The sequence below is a fragment of the Dreissena polymorpha genome, chromosome 3 (assembly GCF_020536995.1).
Source record: "Dreissena polymorpha isolate Duluth1 chromosome 3, UMN_Dpol_1.0, whole genome shotgun sequence".
Taxonomy (NCBI): Eukaryota; Metazoa; Mollusca; class Bivalvia; order Myida; family Dreissenidae; genus Dreissena; species Dreissena polymorpha.
Genome location: NC_068357.1, coordinates 132,032,975 through 132,051,162, shown reverse-complemented (window position 1 = coordinate 132,051,162; position 18,188 = coordinate 132,032,975). Strand labels below are relative to the sequence as shown.

Genomic DNA, 18,188 nt, shown 5'->3' with positions numbered 1-18,188 from the left:
CATACACGTGAGAGTGGTGACATGCGTCAAGTTTCGATTGAATCGTTTGAGGTATCACGTAACTTCATTGGAATGCCCTAATTTTGTTTAGCAAATGTAATTCATGTTAACAATGCACCACAAACAGTTCACAGAATACCGTTTTAAGTTGTTAATTTGATTTATTTGTGTAAGTGCAAACAATATATGGGAAACAATATCGCGTGACTACAGCCTGCAGGGGTTATTGTGAACCTCGTATCTCTGTGTCCAATCTTGTACAAATAGCGTCAAAGAACACACTTGGTCACCCTGAATAAAGTTACAAAAGAAATTTTATTTTGTATCCATTTAGACATAACACACATACGATGAACTCCTAAAATGTATTGTATTTCACGCAGTATACACTTAAGCTTAAAAGTGGTAAGATATCAAAGGTCTGGATTCACAATAATTATTCAGCCGCGAAAATAGGAAACTGGATTATAAATAAAAGCAAACACGTTGAAATGTACAAGACTGCACTTTTATATCACATACGTGTAAAATAATGTCTTATGCTTTAGGTTTTGTTGATGTGAAGTAAGTATTCGTATTAGAAAATATCGGTTCGGTGTAAACAAGAAATCTTATGCAAGGGCGAAGAAGAAACATTAATATGTAACGTAATACATAAAGTAAATGTATTCGAGTTATTTATTTACTTACTTAGAATTATTTCCATTAAATTTTCTTTAAAACCCAATATCAAATATGTTAAGTTTGAATAAGGAACAGTTCCTTATTTCTTAGTCAAAAAATGAAAAAGGGACTAAGAAAAAGGAACCAACTTAAATACAATGAACGTTAGCATATTTTTAATCAAACAGTTAAAAGTCTTTGTAATTTTTCTAATAACATTTTTTATAAAATTGCAACTGAACTTTTCAAACAAGATGTGTTTGTGAAACACTATGCCCCCCATATATTTGACCTTGAAGGATGACCTTGACCTTTCACCACAAAAAATGTGCAGCTCCATGAGATACAGTAAAACATGCATGCCAAATATCAAGTTGCTATCTTCAATATTGCAAAAGTTATGGCCAATGATAAAATTTGACGCAAACAAACCAACCAACCAACAAACAGACAGGGTAAAAACAATATGTCCCCCACTATAGACTGGGGAACATAAAAAATACCAAAGTATTAATATTCAGTTGCAATAGTTTTTAATTCGCATTACAATTAAATGCGTCCGCAAAACCAATTTACATTACTGCTTACTATATTTGATCATGCAGTAAATATGATATATACAATGTCGAAATCCAGTTGCCCGATCAGCAAATATATCTTATTATAAACCCAGGTCCTAGCTTATGACATTAGACCAAATGTTAATAATAAACCTTGGTTTAAAATGTGTACTAATCGGGATTGACATTTTCCGCTTTTATGGTATTTTTCGTTTTAATGAAGTCTCTTCATAAAAAATGCAGTTATGACGTGACATGCATAAAGCCGCGTTTCCAATAGCGGATTTCAATTTACAACCGGTTTCATGAAGCTCCAAAACCCACTCATAATTCAGATAACAGTAATGGGATTCGTATACAGACTTTTACTACATACCGTCTGTAGAGTGTACTTGTAGTTGTATCCAGAAACAACCTAAGAGGAAAAACAAAACAGATAGTAAACAACATAAAAAGATAGGTTACGAGAACGTTTCCAGTTAGAACATATCAAAGGGACTTAAAAACAGGTTTCTGAATATATAAAAAAAACAACATTTTGTTAACAAGTATTGCTTCTATATTGTTTTGAAGAGTTTAAAATAATACATTTATGTGAATATCTTTACAAAAGTAACTCTCGGCAACTGAAAGGCGGATGGAAAAGAAACACAGGTTTCCAAACGTCCAACGGTGTGGGTGCATTTTTACATTAATTAATAGCACAGCAATACTGTGTAACAGCTAAAGAATTTTAAATATACCCGGGCAAATAATATAGTGTGGATGAAAAAATGGTGTTCATAGCAATGTTGCGGCATACTTTCAAAGCTTAGATCATTGTTTTAATATGTTTATCATTCGAATAATTTGTTGCTATATATACTTCTTATAACAGCAAGAAAACATTGATAAAAAATGCCTTCGCCTCACTTGATTCTGGGACGTCCGGAAGCATACGCTAACGCGTTAGAACTGCGCCCCATATTCTCAAAACAGTAACGTTATGTTATTATTCAACTTTTTTTTCAAATTATGAAGGAAAAGCGTTACAAACGCTTAATTCTTTTAACAATTTCGAATGACAGTCATTTATTAATAAAGCCACATAAAAAGTCATTAGTTTTATTTTGCTTGTTAAAACATAATGTGAACAGTAATTTTTGAATCTATGAAAAATACTTTGAAAATCGTCATTTAACGACACGGTAAACACATTTCTTTAAACAACAACTTGTGTTGAACAACAAGTAAACAGACAGTGCGAAACTACAAATCACTTTTGTTATCAAGCATGCACTTTTTAATAATGCAAGTTTGTGTGTACTTTCAAGGTTTGAATTGTAGTGCATGCAGTTATGTACCTGTTTTTCCACGTTCGTGATGAGAACACCAAACATATTGTGTCTGGAAAGGAGCCCCAAATCTACAAAATCAAACAAGACGTCTGAGTACTGCTGGGCCGTAGGATCCGCCTGGTTGTATCCTCCTGTCACGCCGACACCATGAATCGATCCACTTGCATGGGCGCAGATAAACCCCGTGATGTTGATTTGAGCGCCAGAAAAGCCCACTGTCATTTGCACAGAGCACCTTTTAGGGACCCCCTGAAACGATGGGTTTAAAAGTCGCTAAAAATGTGCTTGTGTCGTCCAAGATCTATATCGTCGTTAATTAAGGGGTGTTGCTGCAGTTTTGATTATTTTTTTTCCATCTAATAACTTTTGCTCAACATTTTTATTCAAGTACTACATACAAATACTAAATGAAAAATGCAGTAAAAACATAGGGTCACCGGCTTTGTTTGGATTTTATTCACCATTATATAATATGTACTTTTTCATTAAAACAGAAAAATCTCTAATTGCATAATAATGATTAATAACCTATGAAATTGGAAACATGTAGAGATTATATAAGCTAATATATATCATATACCATTTAAGTAAACCACAAACAACCAAAAAAATGGAGAACACAAGTTAAATTTTAAGAAATTTTATTTTTATAATTTTTATGTCACCCAAAAAACGTCATTTTTTTACTATTTTTACCACAAAAATGGAATTTAAAAAAGTTCTATCTAATAACTTTTTGCGAAACTTCTCAAATATGTTCATCTATGTATTTTTATCATGAAACAAAAATAAAAAAGGGGGTCACCGCACTTTTAACAGAGATTTTTTGGTTTAACCATCCTTACCGTCTTGAGTAAAATTTCACAAAATACAGCAATTAGGCCAAACCCAAGTACCAGTACATACATTCGCTAGAAATATGCATAAACATTAGAAATTTTTTTACAATCTTAACTGGGATTACAACAGCCTACCAAAAAAACAAAACACTAATACAATATTTATTCATAAACATTAGACCATACAGTTTCAAATGACTCAAGAATAATTTATTTGGTTACAACATTATTGATGGAGTCAAAATTGAACAAGATCAATACTGTTAAGAAATTCCACAAAAATAGCCTTTTTAAATACCTAACTAATCTATGGTATTTTGATTGTATTTGTTATAGCTTACAAAACAAATAAGAACTTCATTTTAAATGTTACCATGTAATTGAAGCATCATAACTTCAAATGATAATTAATTTAAAAACAACAGAAAATGATACATTATGATTATAAATGCTATCACAGAAAATGAGCAAAAACAGTCAATAAATCAGACTATAGACTGCAGAAAGGAAATTACACTTTAAATGTTCTACAGCCAGTACAGGTAATTCTCATGACCCTTAGTTCATTTAAAAATAATGGCATGAACAGTTTCAATACAAACAAAGATAAACTTCCAGACAAGTTTTTTCGAGTCTTTACTGCGTAACATTTTTTTCCCTCGGGAAGTCAAACAGTTTTTGAATAATTTTAGTATTTTTTGTCACTCTTGGTTTTCCCAAAAGGGTTATTTCAGAAAGAAGAAGTTTAAGTCCACTTTCTCCGCCTCGTGTAATTGCTAATTGAAGATGTGCGAAACACAAACCACTGTTGGCAATTTTGTCCTCTATGCCTTTGGAAACAATGTTATTTGTTTTGAGTTAATTGAGTGTTTCAAGATTTGTTACACTTTTACATTGATATATGTACTTATCAATTGCTGATTGAACAGTACAGCTGTGCTCTGAAAATTGATGGTCTGTTACACCAACAGTTGTACTTCTGCAAGCTTTGCACATCGCCCAATGCATTGTGAGCAGAATACTGTTCTTTGAGAAGATAACTCACAAGGTACACTTGGGAATATTTTTCAAGACCTTTGTGCGTTTCCTTAAATAAAGATAGAGTGTCAGCTATACCTAAAACATACATTGAAAATGTGTGCAAGGAAAGTGCGATTTCAAATGCCCTTATAATAAGAGGAAAGTCAAACTTCATAAAGTTATGTCCAACAAGGATACAAGGCCGGTTCTTTTCAATGAATGTTACAAACAAGTCGAGTGCCTCTTTGAGTGGTCGAGCATCAACTTTTTGACGATTGTAAAACAATGAGCCGCCAACTACAGTCAGACCTGTTACTTCAGATGCCATGGGTACTATCTGTTTTGATGGAAGGATGTAACAGTTGAAACACTCATCTCCACAGATTGCAGCAATTTGTGTTATGTCTGCATCTTTATGCAATGATGTTGTTTCAATATCGCAGAATATTTTACAATCACCAACCAATTCTTCAGTTTTAACTTTCTCTATTTGCACAATGGATGGTGGTGGAATTTCAGTGATGTCTGTTACACTGCAAGTTGCTATTCCACTCTGGTATGTTGGACCTTCCTGTTCTTCACTTCGTATGTTATCGAATTTAAACTTTGACTTCAGTTGCAATTTTCTTCTCTTGTATACAACACTGTTCGATATTTCAATTCTTCGTTTTTGAAGTTTGTTTTGCTTTGCAGCATGAAGTTTAAATAATTTTCCAGGCGAGATCCCTATACTTTTATTAACTGTGTTCACATACGAAGCTCCAATATATTTTGTGCCACAGCAAAACTAGTTCTTATCAAAAGACTTTCTGAGACAGAGAAGTGACTCCTTTTTGGAGCTTTTGTAGCTACCATACAGTTGAAAGACTCAACGTCCCTTGTAGATGCACCTGGCGCTATCTTAGAAGCATTCTGGACCACTACATTAATCACAGCTTCTAAATCTGACCTCAAGATTTCTCCAAACAAAGGTTTACCATAAGGCAAACCTCTATGTTTATAAGTGTTAGGATTTTTATTAAAACCACACCATTCTCCACAATTTTCATGATCTCCAAACAGGTGGGGAATTATTTGTTTCAGAGCCAATGTAAATTTGACAACATCACCTTTGTTTTGGGCTAACGCTTAGTTGAAACATTTTTGAATGTGTTTAATGACCATTACAGAAAGCACTTTATGTTTCTTCTGTAAGAGATACAAGCTGTTTCCAATATGCTTAACTGTGTGATTTTGGTCACTCCATTTTTCTACAGGGTGTGAAAGATCTTTACGCACCCTGGCTAATGTAGTACAGTCATCATCCATTATAAGAACACCTACATCAACATTTTTCATTTCAATCTCTTGAACGAGATCTCCTGCAACATCCGGCTACATTGCTTTTGAGCTCCCTGCCCAATTTCTATTACATTTATGCTCAGGAACACTACTGCCCTTAGCTATATGGTAGTCACATTTCTAACAACTTTTGGAGCGAATACCATATGCACAGATTTTGCCCTTCAAGTTTCCTATCATCGTTCCCACGCCTGATTTGCTGTCAAAGCATCTCCCTGAGCCTCTTTTCTGCCATCCCATGTCATACTTGAATTGCCCTGCAAGGCGGCCTTTCGTAAGATCCCTTGAATATGCATGTTCTGGATGGGGTGAGGTTTCAGCTGCACCCGCTTCTGTAATAAATATGAAGATCATCATAAAATATATATTCTAAAAGACTATTGTAGTGAGCATAAAATATACTTTTATTTATTATGTAACTGATCGGAAAATAAATGACAGTGATGTTTGAACACAATGATGTTTGAAACAAAATTTGTATAAAAAGTTTCTTTTTAAATTTGGGATAATCAATTTTGCTCATGGATACTTATGTCTAATTTAACAAATGTGTGAACGACTTAACATTTTGTCTGGGGTCATGACTTTTTACTTCATTATGTGAAGGAACAATGTGACCTTGTCTGTACTATTTAAATATAGTCATATCAAATCAAAATGTTTTATGATTTGCTGCTATATATACAATTTATAGTTATGAAAGTCTCTAATAATTACTCAAATGTACAAACCGTGCAGTGCTAAACCATCATGTTCAAGGAAAGCATGTCTGAAGCTGAACTCCTCTGATGTAGCAATAGTGTGTGAGGAAGTGGTACTAGTAGCGTCTGTCAAGATACCTTCTGCGGTGACATCTGAAGAAAATATTATTCAGTGTATAATAATCATTTATTGGATTACTTTAGCTCAAAGAGTATGCTATCAGAGCTGCAGATAAGGGCCGTACAGCCGTAAATACGCATTTTTCATGAAGATTTACGCATTTATTTTTATTAACTGGACGTACAATGACGACATTAATATCCATTTTACGCATTTACGAAAAAAATCTAGCCGTACCGATACGTCTGCGTCAGCGCGGCGTGATTTGTTGGTCTCTAACCTAACGGTGCTTTTCGTTAATTTAAATTACCGAAAAGTTGTAGACTGGGTTCATATATTATTGTCTATTCTGCCGCGTGATTTCCTGTAACTTGTAAATCCGTCAAAAACGATATGTCTGCGCGCAATTGAATGCCGGCTTAACCGAAAGCGGCTCAAAACAACACTTTGTTGTCATATAATGACTTCATACGGTGTCTTCTAATCATCCTGACATTAAATCTGTAAACCCAGAAAAAGACATTGTCGCCCCGATATTACTTGATTTGAATACAGTAACTCTTTAAGAAGCTACATATATTTATTATAATTGCTACAAATGTTTCTGTAAAGTCAGTTATACACCCTTCAATATCCAAGAACACGGGTAGTACAGTACTACCTGTATTTCTGGATATGGCAGTACAGGTACTAATTGATTTTAAGCGTTACTCCTTTTCTTTCTGTCAGTGGCAGTACCGTTACTTATTTCACAAATCCTTATCTGGAGCTCTGAATGCTATATGAAAAAAAATCTAAGTCCACATAAATACTTCTTTGCTTTTCTCAACATATCTGTAGATAATTTTCCCATAAAACCTTCAAATAATTACTCAAATGTGACTCATTATGTACCTTGAAGTTCTAAACCATCATTTTCAAGAGAAGCATGTCTGAAGCTAAACTCCTATGTAGATAATTTTCACATTAAAGCCTCTAATAATTACTCAAGTGTGACTTATTATGTACAAACCTTGCAGTGCTAAACCATCATTTTCAAGGGCGGCATGTCTGAAGCTGAACTCCTCTGATGTAGCATCAGTGTGTGAGGAAGTGGTGCTAGTAGCGTTTGTACTGAAATAAACATCAAAGTAAAAGTGCCAAATTGTATTGTCTACACAGATTCTAAGTTTACTATGTGTCACATTATTCAAAGTAAAAACCATATCAATTACTTTTATAAGAACTTCAAATAAGAAACTATAAATTGGTTAACATATTAATCCCCTTTTTTTGTTTCAGTATTAATCAATAAATTATTCATACAGAAATTAAAAGTGATGTTAATTTTTTATTTAGATTAAATTCAACTTTGCTTACCACAAGCTCCTTCCTATTTCAATTTCCTCTTCTTGTAATGCCTTGCTACAGGATGTCCTTGCAACCGAAACTATGTGCTGACCAACCTATTTTTAACAAAATAAAAATTGTAAAATTGATTTTGTTGGACTGTTTGCATGTTAATAGCCAATAAAAAAGTGTTCTGTTTGGCAAAGTGTCTTACATAGAAGATGTTATGTAATTATCTAATTTTTGAAACTCCAAAGCAAATATTTTAAATACACACTGTCATAAAAAGAAATCAATAATATTGTGCACAAAAAACCTTCCGTACTAAAATCTTTAAGTAAACCACTGTGTAAGTATTAACATAATTTTCGAACATGTTTAATATATACCTTTCACTCAACATTCTTCAATGTTTTATGGTGGATTGTAGGGACCTCAATTGAACTCATGAAGTTGTTGATATGGGTCAATCCAATACCAGAATGCACCATCCCTGAAAAAGTTCAGTTATGTAATAATAATTTATTTTTACTCATTATAAAGTGCAAAAAGGTTTTCAAATATTTATTTATTGTCATTTAACTAAACATAAATTAAGATAAAATATAAAATTAAAGCTGAACTCATTATATAATTATAAGCTTACTTAAACTTTTTACAGAATAAACTGATTTTTTGCCCATAAACAGAAGCATGTATCAACAAATACTAAAAAAAAATACAGAATCAAAAATGCAAATCAATGTTACAGCACTATACTACATGGTTATATAAACACAACATCTATACACACAAGGCAAAGCAAGTTATATATGTCAGGTAAGCAATACTGGGAAATTAAGAGTGTGAGTGCAGATAAATGTAAATGAGATATGGTTAGTTTAAGTAGGCCGATGAGGGAAAAACCACAGTAAACAGTCAAATAAGCAAAGTATATCAGAATTAAGTGCATGCTGTTAGGATTTATAAAGGGAAGGGTGCTATTTTCTGGAAATGGCACTTTAGCATGCACAATCATTTTTCCTCTTTTTTATGTGTAATAGATTATTATAATCTAATATTGCTATGATACATTTAAGTTGGTTAATTCCTTCACCAATAGTTTTACCTGTTTGTTCACTGACTGTTGCAATCTGAAAGTTGTTTTATTTTCATCACGTTCTGTTCAAAGGCATGATTTATTATTTTCCTTATATATCATGCGTTCAAAAATAATAACTTACCCAGAGAAATAACTAAATAATAAAATATTTACACTTCTTAAGGTAGGGATATAATATAAACATTGATGAAATAAAGTGTATTTATATTTTAGCGATAAGATATATATATTGTAAACCAGACATTATAAATGCAATCCATTATTCACCATGTTTTATAATTGATATGTTATCAGATTTAGTGATGAAATAAACTTAAATAATTTGGCATTAATTTTCTAAACAATGTATACAATGCTTATATGCATTTTTTGTACGATTCTTGAGACAGCTGTAAAAATAAAAAAATATAAATTAACATACCAATTGCTGCTTTTGTATTGACTACAAATGCCTGTGGTCCTCTTTTGCAGCCATCATGTCGATGCCGTTTGCTAGTGTATATTTTATTTATTGCCCCACAGTTCCGGCACATGACAGATAGAGCTGACCCAAACCCATATCGATCCTCACGAATTGTAAAATTTAATTCAGAGTCACACTTGCAACATTTATTTAACTGCTCAACAATATAAGCAAGCTCAACGATTCTTCTTCCCGATGGTACGGATGTTTCAGCAGAAGACTCGATTGTAACTGTCTCTGACACTTGTTCAATGTCTTCCTCGATATTACCTATTGTATCCGAATCAATCATGTCCGAAACTGTGTCATTATGCTGGACTTCGTCCGTTGTTGGTAAACTATCTGTGCCCAGGTCTTCAGACGATCGTATGACAAAACTTCTCGTATTAAACGGTTTTGCGCTACAAATTTTCCTTTTCTGCGTGGCATCATTTAAAGGCCTCGCAAAAATAAACTCTTGTTGTTGTTGTTGAATCTAATTGTGGCGTCGTTGTCGCCTATGGTCTCGTTGTGCTTTGACGACTGTTGAAGTCGTTTTCATCTATGTACAAAAATTTCTCTTGTTGCATTTTCACTTGATACTTTTTGACACTTTATGTCATTTACATCTAAAGTCTGTTTGTTTCCATGATGAATTTGCCAAATGAAAACAGTTCTTCTTTTGCATGTAAAGTAATGTCCGGTATTTCTCCAACTAAAGTTGCCAGTGTAATATCAGAACATGATATATTATTTCTATGTAATATTTCTTCAGTTCTGTATTGAAGACTTGATCTTTTTTGTGAGTATTTTGAACAGTCAAATATGAAGTGTTTTATAGTTTCTGGTGTTCTACATGTTTCACACTCCACATCTTCGCTGTTTGTAATCTTGGACCAGTGAGCCTTTAAGCGAGTATGTCCACTAAGTAATTGGTTCACTACATTGAATATATTTCTATTTTTTTCTCCAACGCAAGCTCTGGATCCCGGCTTTGGGATGCACTCTTTTATTTTTGTTGTTTTTTCTGAATTCAGATATTGAACTTCCCATTTTTGTATTGATTTTATTTTCATTAAATGTATTACTTCTTTTGCATCTTTCTTTTCATAACACTGATTGTCTGTTTTTGAAGTCGTAATTTCTGTTGCTGCTAGTTTAGCTTGTTGATCTGCTAATTCATTTCCTTGAATATTTTTATGGCCTGGTATCCAGTGTACTTCAACAGTATTACCTCGTGCTTCAATGTTTTTTAGTTTTAGCTTGATATTTAGTATAATTTCAATGTTTCTTGTTGGAATTTCACATGCAAAAGCCGTTGTTATTGCTGCCTGGCAATCTGTGAAGATAATTATTTTCCTATTTGTAATGTCATGTAAATCATCCACAAAGTTTAATCCTATTTCAATTCCCACTAATTCCCCCGTGTAGTTGTTTTATATTTTTGCAACACCTTGTTTTAAAAGTATTGGGCTACACATATACCCATTTAAATATATAACTGCCCCGGCTCCTGTCGGTCCTGGATTTCCAATTGTAGATCCATCCGTGTATATTTAAGATTTCATTATTTGAGCACCTATTCAAGATTTCATTTACATTTTCCATTTGATGATCTTTGTTTAGTTTGAAGTTCTCAGTGTACACTTTTTGATTTGTTCTTGAAAGTCCCATGTATTCTTTTTTGTATTCAAACTCTTTTTCAAAACATTCGAATTGCACATTTACTTTGTGTTCTATGAATCTACTCATTAGTATGGAATAAAGGGTAGGTTTGTTACTGTGTTGTTTTGGATTTGCAAGCATCTATTAAAATCTTGTTTCAGAGTGTCATTTTCTTCTCTTTTTGCTGCAATTCTGACCATCTCTTCTGCCTGTCTAAACTTTAAATGTATATTTATTGGAATGGTATTAGTAAGTATCTCCATTGTTTCTGTGCTGGTACTACTTATACATGCACTGGCTTTAAGCATTGCACTTCTTTGTACTGTACCAAATTGTTGTGTTGCTTTGTCTGTAGCTGTGGCTAAAACTGAAGCACCATAATCCATAATTGGAAGAACTAAGGATTTATACAGCTTCATGTAGGTTGATTGACAGCATCCATGGTTGTAGTCTACAAATTTATCCAAACTGTGTAAGGCATTAAATCCTTTAGTAGTTTTTTCTTCAATATGGGTTTCAAAGTTTAGTAAACTATCCAATGTAATTCCTAGAATTCTTTTGTTTTTTTACAATTTTTAGTTCATTTGAGTTGAACTTAAGTTTGTCCATGGATTGAAGCTCCTTTCCTACCAATAAAACTGTTGTTTTTTCTGGGGCTATGCTCATATTCCATTTTGTGCACCATTGGTTAATTTTTTCCAACACTGTATTTGTAGATTGTATGGCCTTGTTGATGTCTGTATCGCTGTTGTAGAGACAGGCATCGTCTGCAAATTCTATGTGCTGGCACAGCACATTTGTCATACAGTCGCTTGTATACAGGTTGCAGAGAATGGGACTAAGAACAGACCATTGTGGGATACCTATTTTTGATGTCATTACTGGTGATTTAAAATCATTGATCTTTAAGTAAAATTTTCTATCTGACATAAACTATTTAAAATAAATCCACAGTCTTCCTCTTATGTTGTTTTCTTCAGCTTTTTTCAACAGACCCTCCCTCCAAACTCTTTCAAAGCATGACTCAAAATCCATTGTCACTAATACGGTATTTTCAGATTTTCCCATGTTTTCTTGTATGCTGTTTACCATTTTAAGAACTGTCTGTGTACATGACCTATTTTTTCTGTATGCATATTGAGTATTGGAAAACACATTTTCAGATTCTAGCTTCCATGTGAGCCTTAGTTTGATGATTTTTTCCATGAGCTTTCCAACCACACTACCTAAGGTAATAGGTCTATATGATTTGGCTTCATTGTAGTTGTTCTTGTTTGGTTTGGGCAGCATAACTTTGGGGTCTAATTTAAAACCGTCTGACAGTTTACCTTGTTCCCAACATCTCTGAAATAGAAACTGAAGTCCCAAGCACATCTGTTCTCCTCCCTTAGTTATCATTGTACCCAAAATTTGTTCTTCTGGACTTGGAGCACTTAGTTTATTCATACCCTTAATTACCTCTTCTACTTCTTTTATTGTTATATCACTTTCCTCAACTTCTGTTGGTGTTTGTGTTAATTTTTGCCTTTCTGTTTCTTCTATTTGTACGACATCTTGTTTCACTTTTTCATACCATTCTGGTAAATGATCTTTAACTGCCAACTTTTCTTGACCATAGAGAATTTTCATCTCTTTGTAGATATCTTCATCATCTACTGCCAAAGAATTATCATTTCTTAGTATTGGTTGAATCACTGGTTTATTGTAATTATTTCTTGTTTTGTTTATAAGAGACCAAAATTTGTGAGGCTTTTTTGGATCTAATTCTTTTGATAAATTTTCTAGGTACATCTGTCTCGATTTTTCAACAGCCTGTACAAACTGTTCTCTACATTGATTAAGTTTCATTTGATTACTGGGATCTGATCTTTAATCAAAGTTCCTTTTGCACTTTTTGAATTTCTTTCTTAACTCTGTCAGTTCCTTTGTCCAGTACCCTTTGCTATGTTTACAAATCTTTTTTTCCCCAATATTTCTTCTGCACCATTCGTTATGGTTTCCACTAAAGAGTTGTAAATGATGTTCACATCTTTTTCTGTTGTGTTTTTCAATCCACTGTTGAATATTTTCATTGCACCAATGTTTCCATTTTAACCAATCAGTGTTCTTAAGGTCCAATCTTGTCTCTGCTTCCCAGCTTTCCTTCTCCCCCAATTCAAACACTATAAGTTTATGGTCTGAGTTAAGGTAGGCCTCTTCTTGTACTTTCCAATTTTTGATCTTGTCAACTAATGTGTTAGAAATAATAGTTAAATCTATAATGTGGTCCTTTCTGGTGCATGTTGCATTATTTGTCACTGTTAGTTCTTTTCCTTGTAAGTATTCATGTAAAAGGCATCCTAGTTTATTATTGTTCTTATCTTGCCAATATTTGTGATGTGCATTAAAGTCCCCTAGTAGCATCAAAGGTTTACCATTCCTTTCAATATGTTCTATTGTACTGAACAGTTTTTTCATCATTTCACCATTATCTGGCGGAATGTATATAGATCCTATTATAAAACTGTGATTTTCTGCGTAAATTTCGCACCAAACTGCCTCAATGTCACATGACCTTAAATCTTTTCTTTCAAAAACTTTGAAACTTTTGTCAATCATGAGTCCCACACCACCTCCTTGATTAAATCTTCTTTCATTAGTAAACCAGTGCCATTTTCTTTTTATATTTTCTTTTATTTCTTTACCTGTATGCCAAATTTCTGATAATGCACAAATTTTAATTGATTCTGATTTCATAATTCCTTCAATAAAACTAAATGAGGTGTTTATTGACCGAACATTTGCTTGAGCTATTTTCATGTTGTAAATCATATATCTTTTTGTAAATGTAACCAATAATAAAAATTATAATAGAAAATAAAAGATTTACACACACACGCACACACAAAATAAAAAAATAAAAAAATATAAATAAAATACTAATAAATTATTTTAATGATCTAATGTCTGTTTATGAGTTTTTGTCTCCAGCTAAGGTATACTGGGCACTCTTTGTGACTGGCTGGGTGGTTTTCTGAGCAGTTAGCACAATTTTTCTTTTTGATGTTGCACCTCCCCTCGTGAGATTCTGCGCACGGTTCACAGATTGTATTATTTGTGCAATTTCTTGATATATGTCCGTATTGCTGGCAATTGAAACACCTAGTAGGTATATTCTTCTTTGTTCTGTAGGCGTGTATTTGTATTTCTTTGTTTGATATGCTGATTTTTGTCTGGAAAAGTTTTTGTAGATCAGTCTGTGAATTGCAATATACAATAACGACTGGCAATGCTTTGTTTGTGTCTCTATACCTTAGTCGTCTGTATTTGGCTTGTACTGAAGTTAATTTTTCGTTTCTTCGTTTTCTACATGCACACTGATACCGCCTCTTGTTAACGGATATGCTAATTAAACATTTACTTGCTTGTGTTTTTTAATTTCTTTTTTGATGTTACTGCTGTCCTTAAAATCTGAAGCACGAGATATTCCGTCAATTATTACAATTTTATCCTTTATCTGAATTATTTGTTCAGATTCCTCTGCTTTTGTTTGAGGCTTTTTAGATGAATTAATTTTCTTTTTGTTTGTGGTCTAAGGAGACTCGATATGTTATTCTAATAATATCTGGTTCCGGTATCTTTTCAGTTTGTGTACTAATTGATATTGTTGTTTTGGGTGCTGATTGTATCTCAGTGTTTTCATTCAGTTCCAACCAAGGAGAGTTTTCAAATATGCAGAGAGCACACGGAAACAATATTTTATGTTTATCTATTTACTGCAGGTCTTCTATTCTTAGGAAAGAGCATTCAAGATGCCACCACAAATTGCAAATATCACACTGTATCCAAGGTATTTTGGTGAACCTTTTTATTTGTTCAGGGGGTTCAGTCTTTTTGCATGCACAACAGATTGTTTGATTTTCGGATGAATTGTTTGTAGTTTGGGATGTTTTACTTTTTAATTCAGTCAATTCTGAAGGTTTTCGCTTTCGCTTTCCAGCCATTTGTATGCTTTATTTTGTCATTGTTAAATAAGTATTTTGTTAGCAATAAATATGGATAAAGATTACCTTACTGCAACTTCTCTTCTCTGATTATAAACTGTCTTTTTACTGCATGTAAGTAATATTTACGGCTTCGTCCTTGACCTCTCACCGGATGTCTTGAACAGCTGTTTTCTGTCACTCGCTTTTTTCCGGTCGAATTCAGATTTCCTACACGTTTTAGTTATATTTGGCTCACTGGTCATTTATTTCTGTTAATTCACTCAATTTAACCAACTTCTACTTTCAAAAAACCATTTAAAAATAATATTATTAAAATAATTTTCTCTTAATTGTTAAACTGGTTTTTGTCAACCGGACGTGACGTCAAACTCAAAAAATATGAACGCGGCATTGTGTCACACCGGTCTTACTGATAATAACGTAGTGACGTCACCATCTATGTATAGAATGATGAACGCGGTTTCATATCCGAAATCCGAATATTTATCACGTGCAAATAAAATATCGGGTCGTGATAATAGCAAGCGGTGTGGCCATAAATTTACGCTCGGTTCAATAAACTGCCGCAACACCCCTTAAGTACAGTTTGCATATTGATCAGTCAATACCTTACGTCATTTGTCTGCCGCTTTATCAAATATTACGTCAAGTACCGCCATAATGCGTCAGATTAATTTGTATTCTGTGTACAATAAACAAGTATAAATACTGTATGTATTGACTATTTTTAGCATTCTCATTACAAAGCAACTCGTTCGAATCAGTTCTCAAGCTGTACAAGGATGAGAACGACAATTTCAATCAATTCAGTAATGTTATTATGCTTTACCTCCGTGTAAGTAATTCGGTATTCGATCTGAGCCGATTGCTGAAACAAATATGTTAGCATTAAATGCATAAAAATATACATCTTGGATGCATTCGTGTATTCGAATGGTATCAAAAATCGATTTAAGAATCCATATTAAACCTAATATTTCGTTCGAAATTTTCAAACGTTTTTTTTGCTCCTAGTCTTTTTTTAATACAACACGTTTGCCAGCAGGCAATAATTCGTTTATGCATGCGACGTAGAGTATTAAACAATCAAGTCGGGAGACACCTCTAGATTCGATAATCATAAAACTCACACATCATCTAGGTACTACTGAATGCTTTTTTAAAAAGTCTTTTTATTTTGTTTAGCACGAATAAGCTGAACAAGCGAAACGAGATCTAATGCCATATGCGCGGATGCAAATGCTTGGATGGAGCTACGCTGGTCTCATATTGCATTAGATCTGCGCTGTCTGGTCGGAAGCTTCCCTGTCCAGACTATGCGATTGCGCATCCTATTCTGGAGCTACTCTGTCAGGCATATATGAGTTGTGTTCTGAGGAAACTGGGCATTATGCATGTGAGTAAGTGTCGTCGCAGATTAGCCTGTGCAGTCGGCACAGGCTAATCAGGGACGACACTATCCGCTTTTATGGTGTTTTTAGTTTCAATGAAGTCCCTCACTACCGAGAATCAAGATTAGGCGGAAAGTGTCGTCCCTGATTAGCCTGTGCGAACTGCACAGGCTAATCTGAGACGACACTTTACGCACATGCATTATGCCCAGTTTTCTCAAAACACGACTCGTATTATAAGACCAATTGTCGCATTACGCGGCTCATATTCGTAACTGACCGAAGCGGTCTTCACACGTAGTGAATTGGCTTAATTGACAAATCTGTTATATTATCATCCCGTTATAATAATCTGACGGATGTTCAGCATTCTTCTACACATTAACTAATACGCTTTTTTAACCCGGGGAATAAAATGACAGACATGCAACATTCACAATCACATCATATCTTCAAATAATAAGAAATCAATATCGCAGAATAAATTTACATGACTTGTTGCGTTTACTAAGTGGATGTGGTGTCTGCCTAGCGATCAGGATGTCATGAATTCTATCCCTGCTGTATGGCGTTTCAGAATCTTTTCTTAAGACATCAACGGATTCTACACCGCGAAAATGGACTCAAGAGTAGCTTTATAAGTTAAATGTATATGATTCAATCGACATCAAATAGAACTAGAAATGGCGCGGCAGAGGCCGACGCGTATCCCCACGCCGCATGTTTGACCCAGGGGCGCCCCAGGGTTGGTAATGGGGCCATGCATAGTTGAGATTGACCGTATTGTCATAAGAGAAGTTCAGTATCAATTAGACGTGAATCGGTGTAGAAATTAAGAAGTTATAGTGAAAGGCAATTTTGGGTGGGTGTGGCCTATGTGGGCGGGGCGCCCCAGGGTTGGTAATGGGCCCATGCATAGTTGAGATTGACTGTATTGTCATAAGAGAAGTTCAGTATCAATTAGAAGTGAATCGGTGTAGAAATGAAGAAATTATAGTGAAAGGCAATTTTGGGTGGGTGTGGCCTATGTGGGCGGGGCGCCTCAGGGTTGGTAATGGGGCCATGCATAGTTGAGCTTGACCGTATTGTCATAAGAGAGGTTCAGTATCAATTTGAAGTAATATGGTATAGAAATGAAGAAGTTTATGTAAAATAACCTAAACAATGAGTGAAAATCTCTGACCTGGCCCCACCCCAACCCCCATAACTTTTGACCCAGGGGTCAGATCAAAATTTCAAATAGTGCAGGGTCGCACATATGCTCATAGCTACCATGTGTGTAACTTTCAAGGTTCTAGTGCTTATAGTGTAGTAGGAGACTGTGGCCAGGACGGACAGACAGACAGACAGACAGACAGACGGACGGCGGAGATAACCACAATATTCCCACGCTTTTTAAAAAGCGTGGGGATAAAAATAGGTTTATACTTACTCACCTGTATGGACACATCCAGTATATGGGGACATCCAGTCACCAACTGGAGATCATAGGAAACAAGCCCAAGGATGTCACACCATCTTTGTTCCGTCGGGTCCTGTTTCGTAAAATCGGCGACACTAATACCCAATAAAATCGCGACTAGAAAAAGCGACCAAGCTATGAGGCGCATTGTTGAAGTGTCAATGAGTCCTGTGTTCCCATCTATAATAGCTTTGACCTTACCGGATTCTTATCTATGAAAGTATTGTAA

The 18,188-nt window shown here is 34.3% G+C and overlaps 1 protein-coding gene and 1 long non-coding RNA gene across 2 annotated transcripts; both read right to left on the bottom strand.

Moving 5' to 3' along the window:
* Positions 1–141: 141 nt before the first annotated feature.
* On the bottom strand, positions 142–18,156 carry LOC127871502 (uncharacterized). The gene is made up of 5 exons (XM_052414492.1): positions 17,934–18,156; positions 15,936–15,974; positions 2,567–2,809; positions 1,600–1,638; positions 142–291 (listed from the first exon to the last, which is right to left on the bottom strand). Exons 1-5 carry the CDS (start codon positions 18,105–18,107, stop codon positions 208–210), a joined length of 579 nt encoding a protein of 192 aa, XP_052270452.1. The 5' UTR covers positions 18,108–18,156; the 3' UTR covers positions 142–207.
* Positions 5,050–15,842, bottom strand: LOC127871503 (uncharacterized). Its single transcript, XR_008045425.1, has 6 exons — positions 15,170–15,842; positions 8,301–8,404; positions 7,942–8,027; positions 7,595–7,695; positions 6,492–6,614; positions 5,050–6,092 (listed from the first exon to the last, which is right to left on the bottom strand). It is a non-coding gene; the product is annotated as an uncharacterized LOC127871503 (long non-coding RNA).
* Positions 18,157–18,188: the final 32 nt, after the last annotated feature.

Excerpts from the sequence above, each read along its gene's own strand:
- LOC127871502 (XM_052414492.1), bottom strand. The coding sequence starts at position 18,107 with ATGCGCCTCATAGCTTGGTCGCTTTTTCTAGTCGCGATTTTATTGGGT. Across the intron at positions 15,975-17,933 it reads TACTGGATGTGTCCATACAG|CAATCGGCTCAGATCGAATA; the intron begins GTGAGTAAGTAT and ends TATTTGTTTCAG. Across the intron at positions 2,810-15,935 it reads ACCGAATTACTTACACGGAG|GGGGTCCCTAAAAGGTGCTC; the intron begins GTAAAGCATAAT and ends CCATCGTTTCAG.